This window comes from Perissodus microlepis, chromosome 9, assembly GCF_051167445.1.
Source record: "Perissodus microlepis isolate ML-2025 ecotype Zambia chromosome 9, ASM5116744v1, whole genome shotgun sequence".
NCBI lineage: Eukaryota > Metazoa > Chordata > Actinopteri > Cichliformes > Cichlidae > Perissodus > Perissodus microlepis.
In genome coordinates this window covers 24409000-24436792 of record NC_140469.1, presented here as the reverse complement: position 1 = coordinate 24436792, position 27793 = coordinate 24409000, and the positions used below count along the sequence as shown (strand labels likewise).

General features: G+C 40.3%; 1 protein-coding gene across 5 annotated transcripts in view; it reads right to left on the bottom strand.

The window, feature by feature from the left end:
* Nucleotides 1-27793, bottom strand: part of LOC146380578 (A-type potassium channel modulatory protein DPP6-like) — a 253820-nt gene that overhangs the window by 15587 nt on the left and 210440 nt on the right. For all 5 annotated transcript variants that reach the window (XM_084939770.1, XM_084939771.1, XM_084939774.1 and 2 more), the window contains 11 exons: nt 23143-23237; nt 22845-22919; nt 20717-20769; nt 18430-18511; nt 12305-12425; nt 2500-2654; nt 2253-2350; nt 1237-1360; nt 1111-1149; nt 660-767; nt 244-335 (listed from right to left, as the gene is read on the bottom strand). In XM_084939770.1, coding sequence (XP_084795896.1) covers nt 244-335; nt 660-767; nt 1111-1149; nt 1237-1360; nt 2253-2350; nt 2500-2654; nt 12305-12425; nt 18430-18511; nt 20717-20769; nt 22845-22919; nt 23143-23237 — 1042 coding nt within the window. The remainder of the gene's footprint in view (nt 1-243; nt 336-659; nt 768-1110; nt 1150-1236; nt 1361-2252; nt 2351-2499; nt 2655-12304; nt 12426-18429; nt 18512-20716; nt 20770-22844; nt 22920-23142; nt 23238-27793) is intronic.

Genomic DNA, 27793 nt, shown 5'->3' with positions numbered 1-27793 from the left:
AAAGTAAGCTAAATAATTTTTCTTTACCATTCAAAGCTTGGTTTGAAGTTCTGCAGATATTTTTGAGGTTACATAACCCAATTAGAAGTTTGCGTTAATGTGCAGTTGAACAGGTGTATCTAACAAAGTGGGTGGTGAGTATATGTTAACCTAGAGTAAATGTAAACAGTCGCAAATGTGTGGTAACATGCTTTTTAGTGTGATTGAGTTCTGGTGGCGGCTTGGGGGTTTGTGCATGCTCACATTAGTTGGTTCTCCTCGTTGTAGGCCAGAACTTGAGTGACATCCCAGTCTCCAGATGTGATAGACTGCAGTGTGTCTGTACTAATGTTGGGCTGTGGGTGTAGAGAAGCAAAAACAGCAAAAATATGATAGTTATCCTCCAATGCCACCAACATTTTCTGTATGTGACAGGAACAGGACAAATATTTCACTACAATCACTGTACAAAACACCAGATGTACCACCTTGGCAATTTACCGGTGACAGAAACTGCTGGAAATAATCATCTAGAAGGAATCATGTATGCAAAATGTCATTTAAACAATTTTTCATTAATAAGGGCCACACTTTTTGAAAGTTTGATATGAAAGGTTCATCAGTTCCAAGTTAACTTCATGTTAGTGATGCAAATACTTGGCATACAAATATTCTCTCACCTGGGAGATGGACATGGAGATGTGAAAGAATTTGCCCCTGCCTCCTTGAGGAATGGCCCGTGTGAAGAACAGCTTCAGACCATCTTTGGAAAAAAGCGGCTTCTCATTCTGAATACACAGAGAGGGTTGATCTAAGTGTTTTCACTTAACAAGACATAAAATAAAGACTGCTACAGACAACTAAATATGCAGGCTGCTTAATGCAGTAATTATACAAAGGCATTCCCGCATTATAATTTAAAAAGACAGCATACACAGCTTGGAACAAAGCCATGTTAAATTTAAAGCTTGAATTTAATGACTGTGCATGTCGTCAGGCAAGAAATGCCAGGCAACAAAGCAAGTAAACAGTGGCTATAATTTAATGACTGCTACAAAGGAAAGGATAAGTACCTCAGTGCCTTAATACTCTAAATCCACCTTACACACACGTGTGTATTATCATTCTCACCTGCCTGTGAAGCCACCCTTCACTTTCATCTTCGTGTTTCTGTAGAAACAGATAAACAGACTTCAGTTGGGATAAAGAAACAGCCTTTCATACATGCGGCACATGTGCCATGCACACCGTGCTCACCTTAGTGCAGACTCCCGTTGTAGCCTGACACAGTGTGAGGATTGAGATGTTCTGTGCTCTGTTCAGCCAATTAATGGCTAGTTTGGTGGTGGTGGCCCATTTCACCATGGTCACATAGTACTCACTGGCAAACAGAAAGCATATTTAGCATTTATTATCGTTGGTATCAGCTGCAATGCGGGTAAAAATAAGATGATGGTTGAATGGTTGGATGAAAATGGTTGCATCTGAACACAGAGAAATCAAGCAGTGTATAAAGAGGTGGAAAAATAGGCTGTAAATATGAAGAGACTAAATAGAGGCATTAAACTTAATGGAACTACACACAACACCCTATTAAGGAAAAATGCATCACTGGGGACAGAAAATTCCCCAGTCTGTGCAGCATATCATATAATAAAAATACCCACTATGACTCTGTAATATACTGTATTCAAAAATATTTTATTATCCAAAAATCCATATTCCTTTGCATCTCCTATGATAACACATGCATATACAACTCATATTTAGGACTTTTCTGTTGATCTACAGATTTGTGATCCTGAACATAATTTTTTTTTTCCATCCTCATTTTTCATCCATGTACAGGAAAGGGATAAATCTCCATATTTGGACACTGGATGGGTCGGCAGGGAAGATGCTTACATCAGTTACAAGTCCCTGATTAGATGTATTTTTAACCTTTACTTGTTTTACTTTAAATTTTAAGTTATTGTTGTTACTGATTTACATAATATACATAATTAATGATTAATTAAAAAATATTTATCTGAACTGGGGACTCTAAATACTCTAAATCCTACAAAAGTTATAAACCCTCTTTAACTGAAGCTTAAAGTCTGTCCTGCAATCACATCTTGACTGTTTGTACAGATATGCCAAAAAAAAAAAAAGCCAATGATTTTCCACCGGTTTTATGTGACTGCAAATCTGAGCCAAATCTACGATGTGTAAAATGTGCATCGGTTGACTGAGCACAGAGGTAGACTGTTTGATAGTTTTGGATGACTCACCCTATCCTGGGATCATCAGGCCTCCTCATTTCAATGGTGTGCAGAGGGCCGTTAAGGTTCACGACATAAAGAGTGATGACTGGATTTTCCTCTCCAGCCTGATCAGAATGAAAACAAAGTGAGTAACTGAGCATAATGTCCCATAAAAAACAAAGCAAAACATAAAAACACTTTGCTTAAACCATTCTATTTCTATAATTTAAACTATCTGCATCAGTACAGATGTTTAAAGAAGGAAAAAGTATACCTTAGGGTAATGGTACTCTTTCCCTATTGGGTAGGGTGAGCCTGTAAACATTGGCAGCTCCATCCTGGGCACCAAGGTGTCATTGATGGTGGCGTATGCTAACCTGGCACCATCTGGTGACCACCAATGGGCAATGTGGGACTGGAAAATCTCCTCTGGAAGAGCAAATAGAAAATGACCATCAATCATAATCATAGTGAATAACACAATCCAACAGCAAAGACAAAAGTTAATTACATAGCTGCAGGCCAACAGCATCACACGGTTGTTACTTGTTGGGATTATAATGGAGCAGGTGTTCTGGGGAAAAACTGCATTTTGAAATTTATAAATGCTCTTTATGATTACTAGCACTATTTGTATTGTTTTGCCTCCCTTTTCTTTCTCCCACTGGTCAGCATATGTGACTTATGCTTGACTTTCTTTTCCTTTTGACAAGTCAGGGCTAAACAGTATGATAACTCCCTCCTGAAAGTAGAAAATCCCTCAACTATTCAGGTGAAAGAGCAAGTTTTTCTTAAATCCTCCACATGCCAAAGTGCCCTTGGCCAGGACACTGAGCCACAATTGGTGGGTGAGTGTTTGTATGAATAGGGGAAGGAGAAGCATTGAGGATTATTTTTAAAATACTACTGCTGACTATTTCCCTAATTTGGTCAAACTGATAAAAGATTCAAAGTTACCCTTTTTGTCCTCTCAGCAACATACTATACATACAACTATACTTTGTGCCTGAGCTGCTAAATTTGGAATCTCCCACTCACTCTCTGTTACACCTACATGTGAAACCACTTGCTACCCAAAAGTTTGAAGTCATAAATCACAACAGCATTTTATCTCAGTACACAGCATGCTGACCAAAATAGAACTCAGCTACATTTCCTTGAAATAAACCTAACAGCACTTTCTCACCAGGTACCACAGCGCAGATAACTTTCTGGGTCGTTACTACATTTCTGTGTGTACCATTTTCAGCAAGAGGCTCAGCTCATTTCAGGTCGGTGACCTAGACATTTCCCCCGAGCCCCTCTGTGTGCAAGCGTGTCCACATAAAATAACATAGCGATCACAGACACTCCTGTTTTACATATACAGAGAGAATAATGGGGAAACGAGAGCAGTCTAGGTCCTTCATCTCCTTTGCAACACAAAGACAGACAGACACACACAATTGCGTCTGTCAACACAGAGTGTCTCATTAGGAAATTATGCAAATAAAAGCTCACTGAGGGAACTTTTTGGCAGCATAAAGCATAGCCTTGACAATCCTACTTCATTACTAAGTCTGTGGCAACAATGCAGACGGTATCAAAAACACTCCGACTCATTGTTACAGCCTGCCACTAGCTACATTTATATCAACTTTTGCAATTAAAATTTCATTAATGCTGTTTATCTGTGGGACTGGGTGCTGGCTTTGGGGAATTAACAACATCAACTACCAATTAGCATTTTCATTAACCACGCATCGCTTGGTGGAATTACTTGATATGCAGCATCATTTGTCAAACACCTCCGGTGCAAACGCCTATGTACATTGTTCTCTTACACAGTTCTGCAAAAGTAGTTGTGCTTGTAACTTTCTACTGATGGACACTGTTTCATGTGTTTCACTGTTTCAGACTACTGTTTGCCTTATTTTGTCATATAGTATCTATCTATCTGTACATATATCTATTGCAAGCATATGGAGAAGTAAATTTGTCTTAAATTAGCTAAAATGAGCATTTGAAGTGCTCTAAACACTCTATTTCAGGCAGTTATTTCTATGCTTGGATCTGTATGAAGTTAAAGAGTGGGGATATCCTTAACATGGAAATCTCAGTTACTGTCAAAACACAAGGCCCACCCACCTGCTGTTCAAAACTATTGTTTGCCAAACACAACCAATCAGAAGAACCTTGGCGTATAGAGAGAAGGAAGGGAATATACTGTAGCTGCACCAAGAGTCGGTATAAGTTATATAAGAATTATTGTGAATTGTGAATCATGCAAAGCTACACTTGTTGAGAGTTGTTGTTGTTGGAAACAAAAATATGAGTTGAAAATGAACTGAATAGGTTCCTTTAAAGAACCTGAAACAATACACATCCCTGCGGAAGTAACATTATAAGGAAAAGGGCTAATGGAAGCTTTTAGTGCCATTAGTCTTTGCTCTTTTAGTCTCCCTTGTGTGCCCACTTGCACCCTGCTGGCAGTGCTCAGTGGGGAATGATTGGCTCTCACTGTCTGATGCTGAACAGAGCAGCATAGGACAACAAAGCACTGATTGCATTTTCAAATGATGAAAAATAAAATAAAATATAAAAATGATTTCCCGCATGGCCAATTCTACCGCTGCGTGCCAACTTCACCGGCGGCAGCTTAAAAGGCTTTCCGCGCGGAGTGGAACGGCCGAGCTGTCAGATCCACTCGGCTGGGGACGCCCAGTCACCTTGGCCAGTCAAGGAGAAAGCAGTTACGTCTCTGGAAGTGTCCTGATAGGTATGTGATTACAAAAGAATGTGCAGGGACAAAAGAAAAACCAAGAGAAGAGGCTGTGAGCGAACCACTTTTAATGAGCCAGCTCTCATTTTCTCTCTTAAGTAATGAGATCACATCTCCTGTCTTTTTACAGCCCACCTCATTGTGACGAATACGAAGGTGAGCTGTCGGAGGCTCATCTCCTTTGTCCATGTTCTCCATCCTGGTGTGCAGACTACATTATACACTGAGTAGAGGACATTATTAATGCATGAGATGCCATAAGTCAAGCGGCCATTGGGAAATAATGAGTGCAAGGTGACAGACTCAGGAAAGCTGAGCTAACAAGAAAAAAAGAAAATCAGACATCCAAGGTTGCAAATAGTTGATTTTTAAAAAAACATTAACAGGATACAAAAAATATAAAAATGCTGCAAATATTCCGTAAACTGTGGCACAATGACACCACGAATCCTTCTGAGTGTTTAGAAAAAAATGACCACATGCATCCAACAGAGGGCAGCAGAGATACATGCCAAACACAAGGTGAAGAAGCAATGCAGCACAGAGGGAAAGCCTACCTTTGTCTTTAGTGTCTGGTGCATACTTCTAGGTCACTGCTCCTCTGTTTTGGAGTCCAGCTATTTTTTCTCTTTGAGATGAGTTGTGTTTTTGACATTTGTATCTATACGAGCTATAACATTTGCATTAACCCCCCAAATCCCCCAGATTTAAAAAAGGTACAAGAGGATTTAGCCACTTTACAGCTACACATTTTGCAACAGTTCACTTCCTGTCATTTCAGTTCAGTTATATTTATCTACCATCAACTGGCAACACAAGTCAGAGCAGGACACTTTACATGATAAGGTAAAGAGTTTCCTCTAACCAAGAACTTGATAAGTAGCTTCAACATAAGCCCAGCATTTTGCACATTAACAAAAAGATGCGATGTGAACATGTTACAGTTTTTAAAAATAGAGGGATGACTGCAGAAAACAGCATTTGTGGGTTTACAAGGTTAAACTGACGCATGTTTTTATTCTTTCCTCAAACACGCTTTGTAAAGTCGGCATTTAGTTTTTCTAGTTATAAGGTGCAAGCCAATTTACTTTGAAATATAGACCTCAAACCTCATGAGGATAGTGACTTTTTTCAGAAAGTTGAACAGTGTCCAGTCCAGACATAACGTTATGGCTTCTGCTGCCTATAGCAGACACTTACTGAACTGGAGTCTGCAAAACATAAGGTCCAGCAATTTTGAGCTTAAACTTCTTCAATTTTGCTTCTTTGGTCTCTTATGAGTACCACTTTAATGCTACACTCCCCACAAAATATAGGATAAGGTAAAGAAAAAGAAAAAATATCACACTTCAAATGTCCTAGTCAGCAAGAACAAAATACTCACAATCTGTCTCACATCAAAAAAGAAATACGTGCTTTGGAACAGAGCCTTTGTCAGAGCACTAGAAGTAAATACAGTCAGTTCAGTGTTATACACAGGGGCAGCTTGAAGTTGGACCTAAACGTAAAAATGTTTCACTGAATCTAAAGAATTGCAGGTACGTAATTACATTTAATTTTGGCCTCATTACACATACAACAGAAAACACTAAACTTCTTACACTAGTACCTCTTGAGCACCAACAAGAAGATGCACTCATGAATGAAAACAAAGTGACCAAAAATAATTATTAGTTTTTATTAGCTTCACTGTCAGTATTTGTTATTTTTATGACTGTAAAATGTCTGGTATTTGTCCCGGGTTTGCCATAGATATTACAATAGAAACAACAATTAGACTCCACTGTTCTGGACTTCAGGTCCATGTCTAACCAAAGTGATAGCACTTTTTCAGTCAGTGTTGGGTTACCCTTTGTCACATCTCAAGGTGTAGACAGGGTGAGGAGGGTGTCTGCTATGAGAACCTCAGAATAGCATCATTACTTTTTGTGGATGATGTGGTTCTGTTGGCTTCATCAGAGCGTGACCTTCACTATGCACTGAACTGGTTTCAAGCCAAGTGTGAAATGGCTGGGATAAAAGTCAGCACCTTCTAACCTGAGGGTATGGTTTTCTGCCAGAAAACAGAGGGAATGCTTCCTCTGGACTGGGGGAGAGAGACTTCAAGCAAGGTAATTCAAGTGTCTAATTCAAGTGAGAGTTGGGCAAGTTGGGGCAGTACTGCTGATGCTGATGTGGCACTAGAAGTACTGCAGGTGTTGTACCAGACTGTTGTAGTGAAGAGAGAGCTAAGCTGAAAATTGAAGCTTTAAATTTACCAGTCCGTCTACTGTGTCCCAACCATCACCCTCTGCATGGTCATGAAATATGAGCGATGACCGAAAGAGTAAGGTCACGAATACAAGCAACCAAAGGGTGGCTCAGCCTTAGAAATAGGACGAGGATGTCAGACTTTTGGAGGGATCTTGGAGTAGACGTGCTGTTCCTGTATGTCGAAACGAGCCAGTTGAAGTGGTTTGGACATCTGGTTAGGAGGCCTACTGAGTGGCTCCTTTTGGAGGTCTTCTGGGCATGCCCAACTGGGAGGAGGTGAGGTAGACCCAAATGTATATCTTATCTGGACTGGGAATACCTTGGAAATCCCCAGGAGGAACAGAAAAGTGTGGATGGGAAGAAGGACATCTGTGATATCCTTCTTAGCCTGCTGCCACCATGGCCCAACTTGGGATAAGTGGAAGAAAATGGTAGGATGGATGGACGTTTGATTTTAGGTAACTCAACACAATTGAAATTCACATAGAAATGTGCTAAAAATTATCTCAATTAAAACAGTTCTCTACTACCACAATTGGTAACATTTAGAAGTAGAAGGTCCAAATACAAGTTGTCAGTCTAGTCCTAAACATTTCAGATGTTTCTTAAGTGACAAAAGAATTGTCAGTTGTGTTTATCGGCAACTCCAAATCATTAGAAAGATCAAATTAAAAAAGAAATTACACAATCACTGTTTCTCTTGTGCCAAGAAGGTTGGACAGTACGGATCTTATTTTGTCTGATAATCTCCAAACAGCATGACTCACATCCACTGACAAACTATTTCTCCCGCCTGTTTCAGACAAGCCCATATTTTCACACCCCTTATTAATCTTTCTCTTTCCAGTGCACAAGTGTTGATTATGTGGTTACTCTATCTCCTGCAGAGTCTGACACAAACAGACTGATAAACAGAAACCACCCCTACAAACAAGCCTCTCGATGCAAACATTCATCTAGCCAAATATCTAAGGGGCAAACACAAGTAAAATCAAAGCGACAGCGGGTTTTTATCTGGGCACACCAGAGCCTAATAAACAGCCATTTCCTTGGGCTGCGTCACACTGCAGGATGTGTCAGTATCAGTACAGCCTCAATAATCAGACAGCCAACAGATGACAGAACACACGACTATTACACACAGCCCAATGGCACTCTTGGCTGCATTTCCTCTTTTTTAATTTTGCTTTTCTTCTTTTCTCTCTTCTCTCTCCATTTCTGCTGTCTGCACATTACTAGCACACACACACACACACACACACATTTATGGATTAAGACAACATTGCAAGCAAGAGGATATTCAAGCCCTGGGAGATTATTTGCCAACCTTTTCACCCGTTAGCATCAAATCTGCTGCACAGCGACAGGCACAGCTTAAGACCTCATTCCTCCTCAGCAGCAGTGTGACCCTCAGTTTGACCTTGGCTGGAGGATGGCCTGAGTCATTAGCATGGAAAGTCTTCTGCCTTGCAGTCTTGCTGATGAATGTAAACATTAGACAAGCTGGCGAGGCTTCTAAGCTTGCCTGCAAATGCTTACATCATATCTGGGCTAATGCCAAATCTATTTACAGGCTTACAAATACAAGTTTTTCAAAAGAGATTTATTATTAATGGGAATGAAAAGGACTTTTAGTGCATTCTCAAAGGAAGATAAATAAATAAATAAAACCTGGCATAATGAGGCCATCATAATCAGCTGGTTCCAAGACATTTTGGCATAGATTTATACGCAATATGAACTTAATAAAAGCCTCATTCCTCAAAGCCTCAGCCTCAAAATTTGCAACCCTGTTTGATGTCAGGGGTATCTCTATGTAATCATAGTCCTAGTCATTACCAGCACAACCCCATCCACTGTCTATGGGGAAAAGAGTCAACTGGAAGAAAATTGACTACTAGCTTAGTCACACTAGCCTAAAAATAAGAGGGAAATTCTTGCCACTATGAACAAAAATGAGAAAATCAGGAGTTGCTGAGGGACTGCATTACAGATTAAAAGTACATTGCAACAATTACGCGTGCAACCCCTTCAACCTGTGTGCAAGCACAGTCAAGTTGACTGCACAGGCTGTCTGATGGCAAACAATCAAGTTTTCAAATAACTCCTTTCTAATTTATAAAGGCAGAAAGACAGCCAACATGTTGCAATCAATCTGCGCCAGTGAGCTCCCATGTGCGCTACTCATCTGCGATACATCTCTTTGCAATAGAGGACATCTGGCCGCATTCTGGTGTATAACTGTAAACTGATGAGACCCTGTGTCAGTTTACAGTTAAATCACTGTCCTTCAGCACCTACATCACTAATTGTGCAGGAATTTCTGTTTCAAATCAATGAGGCTCTGGCGAGATTATGAATGTAACGTAAATGTCTGTTTAACGTGAATATTTATGTATGTAGACTGCAAGAGTTTCATGATTGCCAATTTATGACAAACAGCAGCCAGCCTGACCCCATTCAAGTGCAGAGAGATGGTAGACTGACTCTGTCTTGTCTTTTTATTGCTGTTTTGATGCACAAAAGTCACTTTGAAGACAGAAACTGACATTGAGTGGTCACGCACCTGATCCTTGTCTTTGAAGAAGGCAACAAAATCGTTCTTGGTCATAATAATGCTCTCTAGCCAATGTTTTCCAACCACAACAAGCCTGTTTCATTGTCTTTGAAAAATCCCTCCATTATTGAATAAACATAATTCTGATGACAGGCTTTCAAATGTGTTGCGTTGAGATAATAAAATAGCCCCTGTTTTTCTCAAAATAAAACACTTTACCACATCACATTGTGCACTTAAAGCACACAAAACCAATTGTATAGTCCTATGATTCACTTTTATCTCAACATTATGAAGCTGATTCTATCTTTTATCTCTGAGTGAAAGATTTATCTGGTCAATAAATGATGAGTGTAAATTACCAGGCCTTCAGCAATCCATAAATATGGGGTCAGACACTGCAATATCCCTCCGATTAATGTTTAAATGGCTCAGAATGGATATTGCTCTTGAAGAATGGACTTGCTTTCAAATATCAGCTTGGTTAGGCGGCGATAAGAGGGCTGTGGGTGGACAACATTAAATAAAAACAGATGAATTTTGCAGGAAAGGCAGCCAACGGGCTCTAATCCTGATGCACCGGTGACCTCAGATAACCTCTCTGCCACAGCGTCTAAACCCTGACATCTCCTTGGTGGCAGCCTCACACTTTCAAACAGATATGTGATGTTTAGCGTTACTCCAAGATTAACAGCTTGTTGTATATCATTGGCTGTCTCCATTTCTGTTATCTCTGTATCTGTGAGTCTGCTGCTCCCCATCTCCCTCCTGTTCCGTTATTAAAACACCGTTCCACTGGAGCAGAGTGTTCACCCAGCGCAGCAGATATAAATTCATTAGTTGAATGCTAACACAGTCCCTGTCACGGTTTATACTGTGAGGCATACAGGTGAGCTTTGATCGGTGGTGTTGACGCTCAGAGAGCACTTTGACATCTATATCTTAATGCACAACACACACACAGCCGCCGAGTTAATGCACATCAACTGATGTAGAACATTCATTCGTTTTCAGGGCTGTGTAAAGCAGAGGCAAATTGACAGGATATCCATTTTTTAATTTACCTGCAGGAAATCAAGCGCTACATGCAAAAAATACTAATGTGGCTACAGACACTTGGGAGTCATGCTGTCTCATGTCATTACTTCTAAATACCTGAGCTGCTGCAGAGTGTTCAAATTAGAAAAATGTAATACAAGGAGAATACACGGGACAAAAGAGGTTTACTACATGTTTTCCCTAATTGTTATCAGAACTAACACACTATTTTCTTTCATGGAAAGAGTTCGATTAGAAAATGAATGTCAATCTTATGTCTGTATGGTAAACGTAAATTGTAAAGACTACAGCCTGTAATGGGTAGAGTAGCTTACAAATGTAGAGAGCAGAGAGAACCATTAAACATAATGCCTTGTTACATACGGTCGCATCAAAACTTTATCAGTGTTCTTCATAATATTGCTTCAGTTCTTTGCAGTTTGTGAGGATTTGTTTATGCACAGCTGTCTTGTGGTCAGACCACCCACATTTTAATCTGGCCAAAGTCTGGACTTTCATTGTACTATTTCCTTTTTAAGCTATTCTGCTGTATATTAGCTGTTGTGCTTGGGATCATTGTCTGGTTGCAAGACCCAAATTTGGTCAAGCTTTAGCTCTTGGATAGATTCCCTCACATTTGACTCTAATCACACTGATATACAGAGGAATTTGTGGTCAATTCAATGACTGCAAGATGCCCAGGTCCAAAACAAACTCAAATCATCATCCTGTAAAATTGGTATAAAATGTTTGTGCCAATATGCTGCGTTTGTTTTTTTGTTAAAAGACACGGGGCGATTGTGGCTCAAGTGTTGGGAGTTCGCCTTGTAGTCGTAAAGTTGCTGGTTCGAGCCCCGGCTTGGACAGTCTCGGTCGTTGTGTCCTTGACCAAGACACTTCACCCGTTGCCTACTGGTGGTGGTCAGAGGGCCCGGTGGCGCCAGTGTCCGGCAGCCTCGCCTCTGTCAGTGCGGCCCAGGGTGGCTGTGGCTACAATGTAGCTGCCATCACCAGTGTGTGAATGGGTGGATGACTGAACGTGTAAAGCGCTTTGGGATCCTTAGGGACTAGTAAAGCGCTATACAAATACAGACCATTTACATACATCGCAGTTTTGCTCATCTGTCCAAAGGACATTGTTCTAAAAGTCTTGTGGTTTGTTCAGAAGACACCTGACAAATCTAAGCTGTGTTGACATATTATTTTTCTTCAGAGAGAGACTTTCTTCTGGCAAACCTTCCAAACACTTAGCACTTGGGTTTCTTGCAGTTTCTCCGAGCATTGCATAGCATTTGGTAATTTGCTATGCTTGGAAAGATTGAGTTAACACACTCCTGAATGCTCACACTTGCTGATGATCAAGTGCATATATGCTCATAATTCCTATGGAAGCAATACGAGTCTACTTCTCCTCAACTACTATGCTACCATTGTATTGTATTTGAGCAGCAAGAAAATCGTTTGCCTTACCCTCATATAACCAGTCACTGAGCCCATTGAAGATGACACCTTCTTTGCCGGTAGATACCAGACGAATAGAACGGCTCTCCACCTTAGACCGATAGTAGATGTTGTTTTCAAAAATGAAGATCTAGAAGAGTCAGAAATAAAAGAAATGCAGTCAAAAATTTGAATGAAAAAATTGACAAAACACCTAGAGAAGTACATGTCCTTAAGATCCTTGAGCTCAGATACTGATGTTTCAATGAAACTGACTACCAGCTTTCCTATAAATTTAAATGTTGTAAAAGTGAATGAGGTCTTACCATAACAGCACAAAACAGAAAATCTGAGGACTTTGTTGTATTTAAACCGAAGAATAAGATCAACCGTATATCAACCGTAGGGTCAGAAACACACTCATTTCACACACAAGACATCACTGCACACATTTGCAAAAGCCCCTTTTGATTAGAGAGAAACCAGCATTCCCAAAACTAAAAAGACAAGAAAATAAGTCTTTTCAATTTCTGATAAGACAGCAAACCTTGGGACCAGATTTTGACTTTGACGCTCTCCTCCACAGGCCTGCGGGGCTTTCAAGATAACTGAAGGTCAACTCTTTCATTACAGAGAATAATAGATCATCAGCACCCACAGCGAACGTGGTAAGGCGGGGCTGCTCTTGGGGCTGGAATTTTAAAATGTTACAGCCTTAATGCCATGCGGAAATCAATCTCAGGCTATTACAGAAAAGGGCTCGCTCGGTATCTCAAGGATTTGGAATCTCTTGGCCTCAAGCAGGTATCATGGTATCAGTTTGTGAATGATTCTCCAACAAATATTCCCTCTGAGCTGTATGAATGATGAAACCATTCAGGGAGCTGGAGATTGCTGCTTGCTGATTAAATACTTCTTACAACAGTGCGAAAAGGGTCAAATACTACACAGAAAAATCTCCTGTGGAAATCTAAGTCAGCTGTGTTTAAACAACATGACAGTAAAGAAAAAAAATGCTAGCTAAAAGTTTCTCAAGCAAACAGACTCTCTTTAAAAGTAATACAATGTGTGTCACAATTACTTTCTCCTGAGGAGACGTAAGCCGTGCTTTGGTGTCACACTGGTACAGATGGAGTCCCTGTTTAGAAGCTAATCTAGGCCACAGCACAGAGAGAAGACCTGGCCCCGTTCTCTGAAGGAAGGTAAAATTCTACCATTGATGGCAGTCAGTGAGAGTATTTGGAGCAGTCTCTAGATACTTTGGTCTGGTTGGACCAGTCACACCAGCACAGAGTAGGGCAGGTTAGGTCTTAACAACATATTTAGTCAAGTTAATCTAAGTGGTAATTAATGTTATCATACTAAATTTTCTAAACTAAAATGGGGCACGTTACTACATGTTATGCTTGTTTAACACGAGTGTGAACGTGGTATTGTGAGCTTTTAATCATTCTGAGGCCAAGTGTGTAATTGCATAGAGCTGGATGAGAAAAATGTTTAAGCCAGGTCAGGACAGTCAAATGGTCATGGGAAGCGTAGGTTCCAGGGTTTTTAACTTTTCACTCTTAGTAAGGATTTCCCTCGTAATTCTCCAAGGAGGCAGGAGGACTCTTAATACTTAATAAGCCTTGAATTATTTGTCACACACATTGTACTTCTGTATGTAGTGTGATTTGAATGAAAACTGTATTACAGTTTCCCTTTCTCGGTCTCACTGTCATATGCAAACACAAAGTCTTTCTAATGGTTCAGTCACACTGCAGTAAAACCTGCCAACCTTCTTGTGGTTGCTCAGCATTTTTATTGGTGTTTTTTGGTTTTGTTGCATTTACTTTAGCAACTGACTGCATACAGTTGCGGCAACAAGCTAGTCGCAGACAGATTGATCGTGCAACACACCTCAACCTGGTCACGCACTCAGGTCTCCTGGTAGTAAGCAACCTGACTTCAGTCATTCTCTGATAAGAGAAGGTTTATGGAGTAGGGAACTTGACTCAGCTGGCTAAATTAAGTTTTGGCTGGACTCAGGACGGAAGTATTTAACATGAAGTTCCATTTAATTTGTGTAGATGGCAACAGATTTCCAGTTGTTGCCAATTTATCACGGTTAATCACCTGATTATCACAAACAGTTTACATGCAATTGCCAACTTGACACCATTCAATATCAAATTGACTCTGTCTTATTACCATTTTATTACCATCTGAATGCACCAATGTTGCTTTGGAGACAGCAGCTGACTATGATTGCAGACCTGGTCCCTCATCTTTGATGCAGCCATTTCAAACGCAACAACATTGGAACTTCACTGCACTATGATCACAATTATGTTCATGCCACCGTTGTCAATCAGTTTTCCGTAATGCGACTGTAGCGTATTGTCAAGGTCAAAGTCAAATGTGTTTATAAAGCACATTTAAAAACACAGAGTTGACCATAGTGCTGTATAATAAAAATATACAGCTCACAGAAAATCAACACTAAAATGCAGAAATGCTGTGGACAGCGTACATCAAAATATGACAATATAAAATAAATACAAAACAAAATAAAATAAAATAAAACAAGAATGTCACACCGGGGCCAAATAGCAAGGAGAATGTATGAGTTTAAATGTGTGTGCAGATATGTAGATTATTCCACAGATCCGGTGCTGTTGCTGCAAAGCTCGATCGCGTCTCTTTTTTAATTATGTTTTAGGCTTGTGTAAGAGCAGCTGTTTACATGACCTCAGAGATCTTACAGGTGTGTGAATGTGAAGGAGCTCAGACAGATAGAAACGAGTTTATGTAACACACCCAAATCTGCGTGAATATTTGTGGACCACATGTTAAAGAGTATAAAAGCAAACTCCTCGACCTGCTTTTGTTGCAGAGAAAACACAATGACCCTTATTTATCCACTTACACTGACTTTTTACCCTAACAAATTGCTAAACATGTGTCTGGACAGCTGTGTTTTTGCACGGGCATGTATGTGAGCAGTTTCTATGGGAACGTAAAGGAGATTTAATCATGTGCATAAGGGATTTGGGAAAAGGATAACAGGTGGGTTGATTTACATATATTAGAAGTGCAGATATTACAACACATGCCTTGGCTCGAAGTCTGTGTCGGCTTGTTTCAGTTGATGGACGTCTCCCGCAACCGCAACCTCCTTGACAAGAGGGCACCTGAACCTTCAGGGATACCAGCTGCTCAGTTTCATGCAAACAAAACTCAGCAGCTGAAAGTAATACAGCTTCATGACTAATGGTGGGAAACTTGAGGCTATATCAATCTAGCAAGAGCGTTAATTAATCCAGTGACGAGATAACAGGTAATTAATAGCATTGTGCTGCAGGATGTAATCACACAGTCTGACTGCCCTGCAAACCAACACACTGAATTTCATTAATACCCTGACGAGTCTGATTGTGTGATGAAGGAAGGTGTATGTGTGTGGGGGGATGTTTCATCTCAGAACAGTTGCAAAGGACCATTGCTTCTTGTGATTCAAACAGCAGTGTTTAATTTCAAATGTGTTTACTGGGAAATATCAGCAACTCATCGGGATGATTCAAACCCTGAGGGACAAAACTGTTTGTTTTCAAGGATTATAACTTACACCATATCAACAACTGGAGGAAAATGCGGCATTTGACAGATAAAGATTAGCTGTGCCCCAATTCTGGGACCATGCTCTTGGAGCGGTAAATGTCATACCTCACCAATGAGACCAAACCGATTCAGAATACAGGCCTTACTTGGACCAAATTTAAGGGTAATAAAGGTCATGACACCTTAATTATGGTGTAATAAGGTTTCATCAATTACTGCACTACTAATGCACTACTATTCATCCATAGTTCATCTCATGGTGTGATAGCGCAGCACAGATAGAGAGCATTTCTCTTCATCTGCAGGTCCTCTGTTGTATCCTTTGTAGCAGACTCAACCTTCCTAACTTTGACAAATACAGCTGGTGTAAAGAAATATAACGGCCGCCTGACTAATGGTAAAAAAAACAAGCTCAAAAATGAGAATTACCAACATAAAACAGCACCTAAAAGTTTTCATTTCTCCAGTGCAGCCCTCAAGCCTGTGCTGGCACCTAAACTGGCACTCAGTCATCAAACTTTGAGAACTCCCTGCGCTAGAGGCTATAAATAATACAAGCCACACCAAATACTATTTTCATTTCCGTGGCAGCTCTCTGCTATTGTGTTTGGTTTGTTGATTTGTCTTCTGGGCACAGAAATGCTGCGCTTATTTAATGCTGTTTCCACAGAGTTTAATTTTGACCACGCACACTACAATGGAAATCCAGCATTTTTAACATTCAAACATTGTTTGGGGTAGGGCTGTGCAATATGACCAAAATCTCATATCCTGATATAAAACATCTATCGTCCCGATAACGATATAAATCACAGAAATGTAACATTTTCTGTAAAGTCTGTGAATCTTGGGTAGGTGAAGTGTTTCCAGCTGGGCGTCGTGTACCTGGAGTCGAGTGTTTTAACCGATGCATGAAACGACACATTTTTAGACATAAGTTGTAACGGCCACCGTTTTCTTTGTGAGTATTTATTACACAGCGTGCTGCGGGGAAAAGCCTGTTCTAACGTTTGAGTCTAAGGTTTATTTTTTAGCACCTGTCGACTCTTTTTTTGCTTCTCATCCGTAAACACTCTGCATACTTTTTCACGTGATTCCGTTTATTTTGAAAAGTCTCAACAGGACCTTGAGTTTTATTGTGAAAGGTTTATGTGGAAAATAAACAAGCGGACACGCGATGGTTTTACCGCTGTTGTTGCTAACGACAACTCATAAAAACAGGCGCTTGTCCTTCGGTAGTGTGGTTATATTAAATATAAGAGAAAGAGAGAACTTTAAGAAATTGATATAGCCACTACAGTGACCATCAAAACTATGAAAAAAATATTGCCGTAAACAGTTTATTTTGCGACACCACGAAACAAACGATAGCGTAAAATGAAACGATAGACGTTTTTATATCGTCATCCGATATATATCGTTATATCGAACAGCCCTAGTTTGGGGAATAGTCATCTTCTGCTAATGCAATTCAGAGTTGTTAGGATAGGGGGTGGAGCCTATCCCAGACAACCAATCACACTTGCACCTGCAGCCAATTTAGAATCACTAATTAGCTAACATCATGCATGTCTTTGGACTGTGGGAGGAAGCATGGAGAGAAGATGCAAACTCCACACAAAAAGCAGAAAGGCAGAAGCAGGATTCATACCTCTGATTTTCCTGCTGTGACATAACAGTGCTAACCACTACACCACTCTGCCACTTTCTTAGTTCACTATATTCTCATGATCCTATCAAGATTAGCTGTTTTAGGGTTTACACCAAAAAAAAAAACACAAGTGGCAAACTAACCATTTTCACACATATAGACACTGAGAACTGGATCAGCACAGTGTCTGAAGTTGCCCTTTCTCACATGTGTCTTACTAATGAGAATACTCAGAGTACAAATTGAAGAAGGCCATGCACAGGACACCTACCTCGTTATCTGCACATTTACCTGCGCTGGTCTCACCAGGGTGCACCCAGATTTGTATTTGCAGTTGGACATTCATATGCAACCACAAATAGCAGTTAAACTGCTAATTAGTGCCACTCTGCATTCGCTAATTTATCTAAGCTAATATTTGCCATATGCTTGTTATTTAAAAAATAATGATCTGCCAGTGTTGGGTTTGCAGCTCGCTGCGCTCAGGTGGCCACAACAATTGATTAAAGCAGGTTTAAACCAAGGGCACAAACAGAACCCAGAATTCCACTCACTCACTGTAACTCCTCCCATTGGGTTGTGAAATATTAGGTCCCTCTGGCTGAAGCACCTTCAAATATAATTAATTCCATCACCTATTAAAATTAAAAAACAGGCAGCGAAGGACACAGGTTGTGAAAACTTAACTTAGCTTTCCGTCTAGGTGCTGCAAAGTTGGGTTTTTTGCACTTTTTTTTACACCAAGGGCAAGTTTCTAAACCTCTCAGATGGACCTTTCCAGATTTTTTTTTTTATTTATGTTTATTTTTTTTCCTTTTTTTTTTTTTTTTTTTTTACTGAAACTGAATGAAAAATTAATTAGTTTGAAAGCAGATAGGAAAGAGGGGATTCATGCAGCTCGTACCAGTTGCTGATCCTGGGGTCCCCAGCCTGCATACTGAAGCTGAGCGTTTCGCACCTCTGGAGGGTTCAGGTTCCACGTTTCTCTGGGGTGCACAGACAGGTGAAAAAAAAAAAACCCACTATCAGACAAACGTGAAGGCACATAAACACAATGACTGTCTGCTCCCAGTGATGCGGCGGCAGAGGAACAAGTGTACAACATCTGAGAACAAAGCTTTAAGTGTATCCATAAATACCCCCACTCTATAACAGTGTCACCTCTCCTTATTGGGAAAAGTGCTGCGCAGTGCAGGCTGCAGAATTAGAGGTGCCACTGCCTCTGTGTCTTTGTCTGGAGCGCGGAATGAATGAGGACACCAGCGCAGGTGTTTTTTGACGCGGCACCACTGGGTGGCAGCATGTAAATAGGTTTAAGCAGGAGAGCTGCTGACAGTGCTGTCATACTGTGACCTGGTGTGGAAGTAATTCAAAAGGGAAATAAGTAAGGTGGATAGTCACAGCACAAAAACGCCTCTAATATGACTTGGCAGGGGAGGCTTTTTAGCTAGACTGGCAGTAGTTTTTCTCTTTTCTGTCACTGAATGACAACAAGGTTCTAGGTTTGAACCTGCTCAGTGTACCTGCGTGGGTTTGCTCACAGTTACATTCATCAGCTGGTAAACTGATGCTTCTAAACTGGATTTCCTGTGTGTCTTGTTTTCACATCGCATTCTTCTAATGGTCTTCAATTATTTGCATGACAGGTGGATATGACAAAATAATCAAATACAGTGAACACCCGCCTATTCGCGGTTCAGTATTCACGGATTTTACTGTGGAACGTAACTTCAAATTATTTGCGGAAAATTTGCCTATATGCTGATTTTTTTCATAGAGCACATCTAAAATATTTGCTTTTTTCATTAGGATGACAGGTTAAGGTATATTTGGTGTTTGAACTATTAAAATATGCAGTTACAAGTGTTTTCAGTGAAGTGGTCCCTAACCCTCGCAAATACCAGGGGGGCGAATGTAACTCAAATTTTTGTACACATTTGTGCCACAATGAGCGTCAGTTCCTGTTGAGCGTGCATGGCGATCTGGACACACAGACGGTACAGTGCTAACTGTGCCCAGCCAAGAAACAACTATCCACTGGACCTGCAAAGATACAACACTGGTAGCAAGAAACAGGAACCCAAAAACTTAGGACATGCCGACCGCATCCAAACTGCCGACGTTTCATTTTTAATGGGTAAAAAAAGCAGTGATGAGCAGGTTTGTAGCTCTGTAACCTTGAATTCTGCGTGCACCTGTTTCTCCAGCAGAATCACTGTGAAAATTGCTGTGAAGTGCACTTTGGGACGGTTTTCACCAACTTTGCTGTCGGCTTTGAATTAATACTTAAACAGCAGCAGAAAGATCTTATGCGCGGTCTCATTAGGATACAGATTTGTGTCAGTCTGTGAAACTGTAGCCTGAGGTTTATACTGTTAACTGGTAATTACGTGACAACGCATCAGAGGCCATGTTGCAGAATAATGCAAAAGTAACGTAAAGAGTGGTACAAGAAGATACTTTCTTTTGGCAGCGACTAAGTAACATGATGAAATATGTTTTAGAATAGCAAACAGTACGATTGTGATCCTACCTAAGTAAATGTTAAGAAATAAGGTTTAATTGGTTTTCCTCTGTCACGTTTCTAGTTATAATAAAAAGCTGAGAACACACAGAAACATGAACACGGCAGGTTTAACTGCAGCAGTGAGTGCAAAATTTTCATTGTTACGTGCTCCTTTCTTTAGCTGGTTTTAACAGCTTAACGTTGAAGGACGAGAGATCTTCAAGATCTCTTGACATTGCAGGAAAAGGCTCATTTTCAAACCAAAGCAGTGCTATTAGTGTAACTTTCTTCTGTGAACTGTAGCTCATTTTGACAGGTGTGTGCTGAATCTAATCCTTGCTCTGGTAATTTACCTTCTGTTTTTGAGCGCTTCTTAATTCGAGGTCTGTCGTCGCAGGGCTAACTCAGGACAGGGCGAACATCTGCCTATGTTGTGGCTGCGGCTGACTACAGCTGCGATTTGAGGCTGCGGATTATCTGATAGCACTGTTTCGCTTCGCAGACTGCACAAGTGCAGGTTTGGAAGTAAACAGTGTGGTTGATGTCAGAGGTGCTTTGTGGGAGGTAGTTGGCAAAACAGGTGTAAATGAGTTTCTTTCACATTTTCACAGGCAGAAAGGTCAGGTGAGATAATATGAGAAAAACACAATTTTAATGGAGTGACTCAGCCCTGATGTGTACTTACGGCGTTTCCAGACTGCAGATGATGTAGAAGGCCGTGTAGGAATACTGGTACACCTGGAATGAGATGTAGGATATTTAACCTTGACATTTTAATTCTTGCCATATCTTTGTTCTCATAGCAGAATCAATTAAGACATCATAATTGCCCTGTTTACTTATATTAGGTACAACAGTATCTTCTTTGAAAGTAAAGAAAACAAAAACTGCATTAGGACCGATGATAATTAATCCTTTGAACTTCAAAATAAAAAGAATCCTTGTTAAGCAGGTAATTTTGAGGAAATACTGTGAAGTGCTGCCATAAAATCTCAATAGTTTCCTTCTAAATTAAAAAAGAAGAAGAAGAAAAAGAAGAATGGCCTCATCCCAAAGCCACAATGCTCCATATCAATATGACAGTATTTTATTCATATCAGTACCAAAGGCTGACAGTAACCCACCATCCCCTGGAAATTCAAGGGTTTAATGTCTTATCGTGCTGCAGTGATGTTGTGTACTCAACACTGGGTCAATACACTGTGACACCTCAGTAAGGCTGCAATTCAGTCACACATTTCTGGCCGCATCCAGCAGCATCTCTGATACTGGGTGCAGTTTGAGGAGGGGGGAAAAAAACAGAAAAAGGATTCTTCAGACTGCTGTGAAGTCAGAATAGTCAGTATGGAGCCTAATTTACCATTCTGTTGTTGCAATATACTTATTTCTCTACGCGTGTGCTGTCAGAAAACAGTACACGTGTGACATTGTGCACCTCTGGGCCACTTCCAGCACTGTTGCTATTTTTAGATTGCTGGCTGGAAGTCCCATTCTGACCACTCGCACTCAGAGTTTGGGATTTCACCATGGAGCTCAAATTTGCCCAGAGCGAGAACATTAACTTCTGTGTCGAATTGGCCTGACTTTCATGTCGAAGATCATTGCTGGTAATGAGAGCTGTGTACCAAGACACCAAGCAGGAGTTTCAAGTCAAAAAGTCCTCACTGTCCAAAGCCTGAAGGCAGTGCATGAGATCAGGAGTGCAACCAGGAGCAAGGTTGTTACTTGAATTTGTCCCCCAAGGTCTGACTGTCAATGTAAAGTGCTACTGTAAAGCCCCGAGGCACTGGAGGGTGGACATTTGGTCCAAACGACCTGACCTGTCACTTCCAGGGAGTGATCAAAAAATAGCAGCTGCACTAGAAATGGTGAAAAGGACCACAACGACATAACCCTGAAGGATAGATCGACTTAATTTAAACCAGCTGATTTTGGATTTAATCGACAGATCAAACCACACTTATGTTGACCAGATTAACGACGGCTATGGCGTGTCTTTGAAATCCTAACCTTTTACTTTTTAAATGACAGTTTTTGTTACAGTAGGCACTCAACAGTCAGACATTATGTATCCAGGAACATCACCCAGTACAGACACATCTTCAGGAAGAGCGTTTGTCCATGTTTTATAATACAAGTGGGGTATTTAATAAAAACATGAACCATACCGCATCTCATAGTGCATGAATGTGTGCCGACTGTGCTACGATGAGCATATAGCAGGAATGACTGTCATCTATCAAGGTGATGGCGGTCTAGTTGGATAATAAATGCAAACACGTACATTCCACCACACTCGAGTGTGCCGTAATATCTTCAATTCATCTCAGGCAATAACACAAGGTTATACAGTGTTTCTGCCAGCATCCTCCATAAACTAATAATAGGAACCAGTTCTCTCTACAGTGACTAAGTGGTGACGCAGTAGTAAACAGGCAACTATCATCCAACTAAATGGATCAATATATTTGATCCACCTGTATCAGGAGCTAAAATTCTTTGATGCATATGATGGTGCTGCTGTTGATCTCATCTCCCTGTCGGCGAGGCTGTGTAGCACCAAGGGGTTTGTTTGTGTTTGTGCCTCCCTCAGTACAGTTCTGCTTGGCTTAGCTAGCCCCCGCCACCCTCGCTGACAGGCAGCGACGTACGACAGGCCTTCACACCCCGCCATGATTACTTTCTCCTCCCTCCAACCCCCCACTGCCCATGCTTCATTGCAGGCCTACACCCCACCCCTCAGCAGCGGTGGCTGACATATTTGGCTGTCAGGTTGCTAATTCAAAAAACAAGCAAACAAATGAGATGCTCACCGGTGCAACATTGTAGGCCAGCAGCACATGCTTCAGGTCAGGAGACACCTCATACTTGCTGGCTTTGTACATTTCCTAGGAATCAAAAGAAGGATGTTAGAAAAAGAAAAAAAATGCATACAATAAAAAGAAGAGACCTCCAATCACGCATGGCAGTTTTTCATTAAACTGGTCCTTAACTGACTGCGTTTGACAGATTGCTTGGTTCCTAAAGCAAATGGGAGCTGCATTAGTCTTGAACTCATAGGCAATCATGGTCAGCCCTTCAGTGCTTTGATTGTAAGATGAAAAGACTTACAAATTTCTTGTTATGCACTAAGATGGTTTGCTCGTTGGTGTCGACGTTGAACTTGACGACGTCGCCGTCCTGATTGCGGTACAGCAGCTCATTACCTGGATGATGAGACAGAAGACAGGAAGAAAAAAGTTAGACATTGCTAAGAAATTAAGGAAATTGCAGACATATTGACAAAGCCAGAAACTATATTCTGTCACCAGTTCTGCAAATTAAAAGTCTGGGTTCAAAAAAATATTTCCCTTCTAAAAATTAAGTAAAAGCAGATATGATAGTCAGCAGCCTTCTTTTTTTTGTGTTAATGGAGTTGTTACCTGTCAGGGACACTGACAACATAATTAAACTTCAGAGGATGCTTCCACTTATTAGATTTTTAATATCAAAGGGATATTGAATTAGACTTGTTTGAGTTCCATCAGCAGCCAAAAAGAAATTCCTTTTTTGTAATCAACCAGTATAACAATTATTAACAGGTCACTTAATGGCACGAATGCTTAGTGGTGCAATCAAAAATAAAAGCAAAGCGAAGCAGAGCAAAGATGTGCAGCAAAAGCAGAGAGAGCAGGGCTGCCCAATTGTCTGTGTCATGACTGTGATTGCAATTCTGATGCCAACAATTTGTCAGACTATGCCTTATGTTTTTCTGCTATATCTGGCCAAATGAAGAGCTCCGTCCTCAATAATAAACTGTCTGGCATCAGGCCTTTGTTTCACAGTGTAATTTTTGAAGGATTAAAATCCAGTGTGAATGTATGCATTTTAATGAAGAATGCAAGCTGCCTTATTTTTAGCTTTCACAAACCACCAACTACTCGCATTTTAACATTAGTTCATTTGAAACAAGACTTAAAATGTCCATTCGGTACAGTTTCAGTCATTACAGTGTGATAAAACATTCTTAGTGACAAGTACTAAAGAGTAGCTTTTATTTCTTTACCTCACCTTATTTACTGCTAAACTTTGGTCAGATTTAATTAACACAGCATCAGATTTTAATTCAAATATTGCTCTGTGCTGATTAGTGCTTTCCCCAGTGTAGACATGCCCACTGTATGTATTATAGTTTGAATTAAAACTTTTTTCTTTTTGTAAATATTTTTTAGACCTTTTTCATCTAGAATTTTCAAATGTATTATTGAAATAAGTTTACACTTAAAATTACGTTTTTTTCATCTTTACATTCCATTTGAAGTTGATCTTAAATTGTATAAACTAAGCTAAACTTACTCCGAACTATTTCATGGCTACCACTTTTTCCAATGTTAGCAAACTGTCTTTGTTTATTCATAACTATTGACTTACTATTTCTTCCATTCATGCCCTGCTAGCTACTAATCCATTTAACAGATATTCACCAATATTAAACTTTTTCTCCATTGCTTAACAATTCAACTTAATTCATGGTGTTAACAATTTCAGCTGCTAATTAATACTTCACCTTGATTTTTTTTAATTCTTAATTTTAGGCAGCCAGGGAAGGATATGTTTAATACAGCTACTGCCCCCTTTCACCTTCAGTCTATCTCCGCTCCCCTGTCTTATTGCTTTAGTGATCCATAGGCACATGAGCAACCACGCCATTTGGTGAGGTAATTAGAACCCAGAGATTGTTATGCAGAGTGCTCTCTATCTGCTAGCATATCTAATTGTCCATTAGAGGTGACAAAATTACCATCACAATGGCTTTAATTCAGAACGTGCTTGGGAGAGCGGTTTCAGACATTTTTAGATAGGCATAGCCGAACGCCCCCTCAACAGCTTTTGTCTCCTTGTTAAAAACCATTGGCATACTAACAAGGGTAGAAAATGGACTCCTTCATGGAAATCATGGTGATAAATAAAAAGATGCTGATTCCCCCCCCCCCATCATGAGTCATTATTTTAGTTCGACTTTGTTTGACATCTTTTTAAAGGTCTACTTTTGTATATGAAATGGTAATTGCCGAAGATCGTGGCTTGAATGAGTAAAAAAGGCAAAATGGTTATTAAATCAGATGCCAAGGAGATTGACAGGACTTTATTTTGCTTTGTGACACACTTTGTTTTCACAGTTGGGCTTCGGCTTGAATTCAGAGACCCGCATCTCTTTAAGGCACCTTTTTCATCTTTATTTCTCACCAAACTACTGATCTCCGTTAACCACACGCCTCGAGACACTTCACAGATACCACAGATCTCTCAAATCCTTCCCATCACCACCCTTATATAAGCCCTCCTGCTGAGTTCATCATTTTAGACCTTATCATCACTCCTTCACCTCTCCTGCTCTTTGTTTTGTGCTCTTTCAAAGACACAAAGCCATCTATTCTTTCACAGGACCCTAGGCATTATTGTCTTCCCTTCAATCTACCTCTTTCTAGCTCTCTCTCTTCCCCTGACGTTCTCCCTCTTACTTTCCTCTCTGCCTTGACTTGCTGTGCATTAGCCCAGAGCGCTGTTTTCTCCTCTGATCTATACCTTTCCATGGCAGTATGTCTTATTAAAACAGCCTGCTGCCCTGGGCACAGCCCTAACCCAGCCTCACTCCAGGGAGTCAGAGGGAGCGGCAAGAAGGTGGGAGAGAGGGAGGCAGAGATGCAAGGCAACATAACTTTAGTGAGGCAGACAGAAAGAAGGCCACAGATTTACATAAAGTTTGCATATGAGCTTTATGGACAATTTTTTTCGAGGGGGGGGGGGGCTCTGTCCTCCAGTCCACATCCTAATGTTTGCACAGGTTTCTGCATATTCATTTGAAAAATAAAGTAACAGCTACTAATTGAGGCTCACTGAATTGAGCAGATTAACACTGATACAAAAAGATGAACAAAGTGATGACAAATTAAAACTGAACTCAATTTGTTCAGAGTGATCAAATTATCTTGATGGAAGTGGTCCCTTCCAGGACGACCATGCCTTCATTGATGAGGTTTGATGAGTATGAAGAATGGATCGGTTCTTACACAGAGCTCTTCTCCTCAATGTGCTTCATGCCACACGCCTCATACACCCATTCACAGAAGGACTTTTTTCGGTATCTGCATGCTGTCTTGCTAACTTTTACACTCCGATGAACACAGTAGCAACTCAGGGTTTAGTATCTTGCCCAACAATATTGCGGCATGCATAGTGGAGCAGCCAGGGATCAAACCACCAACCTTCCGATTAGTAGACAACCTACTCTAAGCTGCTCCTAAGCCTTAGCCAACAACCACTGTATATTATTCAGAACTGAATAATTTCTTTTGTGGTCACTAAATCCTAATCCCACTCTTCACATATAGGAGATTTTGTGCAGACAGTACTTTCCAACATCATTAAAACACTAAATGAGGGAATATCTAGTGGAATAATACTGTTCCAACCCTCCAGTAGAGTATTAGAGGCTTACAGAATCAATACCAATCAATATCAATACAATGAATTATTCTGCTGGTCCAATACCTTACTAAGGCATTTTACTAAGTCTAAGCGAACATCACTAGACCGCTCTCTCTCCTGACACCTCTTCCAATACTTCAGAAAGGTCAGTGAAACATTCTGGAAGGTGATTAGGAGAGATAATCTCTCCAGCCTTTTCAGGTCTTTTTTGGGGCCTCCTCACAGTTGGACAGTTCCAAAAGCACCAGGAAGCACCTAGATCAGATGCCAACCCAGCAAACAAAGTCATATTATCTAATAATTTATGGAAATCTAGAAAAAGATAGCCTGAACTCTCAATCTATAGACATCCATTAAAGACATCCAACCCTAACGATGCTCTGCCATTACTTTTAACAGATGAGCTTGTTATGGTTAGCTCCCTTTTCTCTCCAATAATTTGCTCTTACTATCATTTTTTTTCCAAGGCTGATGTTTGTTTCATGAGCGCATAAAACTTTGTTCAAAAATTCTACAGGTTCCTTAAATATGCCTTTGCAACCTGGTCTTTCTGTTTTTGAAGTTTTTCAGGGGTTTGCATCTTGTAGCTAATCCTCAGATGTTACAGTCATGAAGTATTGATTGTTGGCAAGGAAACATGTCCATGTAAGTCCCGGAGAGCATTCTTGAGTGGCTGTGCAGTCATTAAGCTTGCAGTATGCATGGATTTCTGCTCCTTCACAAGACCTCTGCCTCTTCATCTAGCAGCTCATTTGTCATTTTTGAATTTATTTTTGCATTACTGCTTTATTTTAGTAGTAAAATGCTGTTTCTTGCCAAGCCACATTCTTTAATATTCCTACAATAGATTTTTGCTTTTTGAGACACATTATGAAAACCTTAATTTCCATGGTAGCCTATTTACTTATCAAACTGAAGTGTAAATTTCGCCTGGTTCTGCCGGAGGTTTCTTCCTGTTAAAAGGGAGTTTTTCCTTCCCACTGTCGCCAAAGTGCTTGCTCATAGGGGGTCATATGATTGTTGGGTTTTTCTCTGTATCTATGAAGCGCCTTGAGGCGACTTTTGTTGTGATTTGGCGCTATATAAATAAAATTGAATTGAATTGAATTAAATTTCCACTCTCATGTTTGATAAAATGGTAAATAACAAACAACTGCTCAACAAGCATGTAGCCATCAAGAGTACCTTTTAAATTTAGGGACGCGTGTTAAGAGGGGGCGCATCTCAGGCCATTTTTCTTTTTTCTCAACGCTTGTGTTAATCTACTGAAATTAAGGCTGAAAATTGGTTGCAT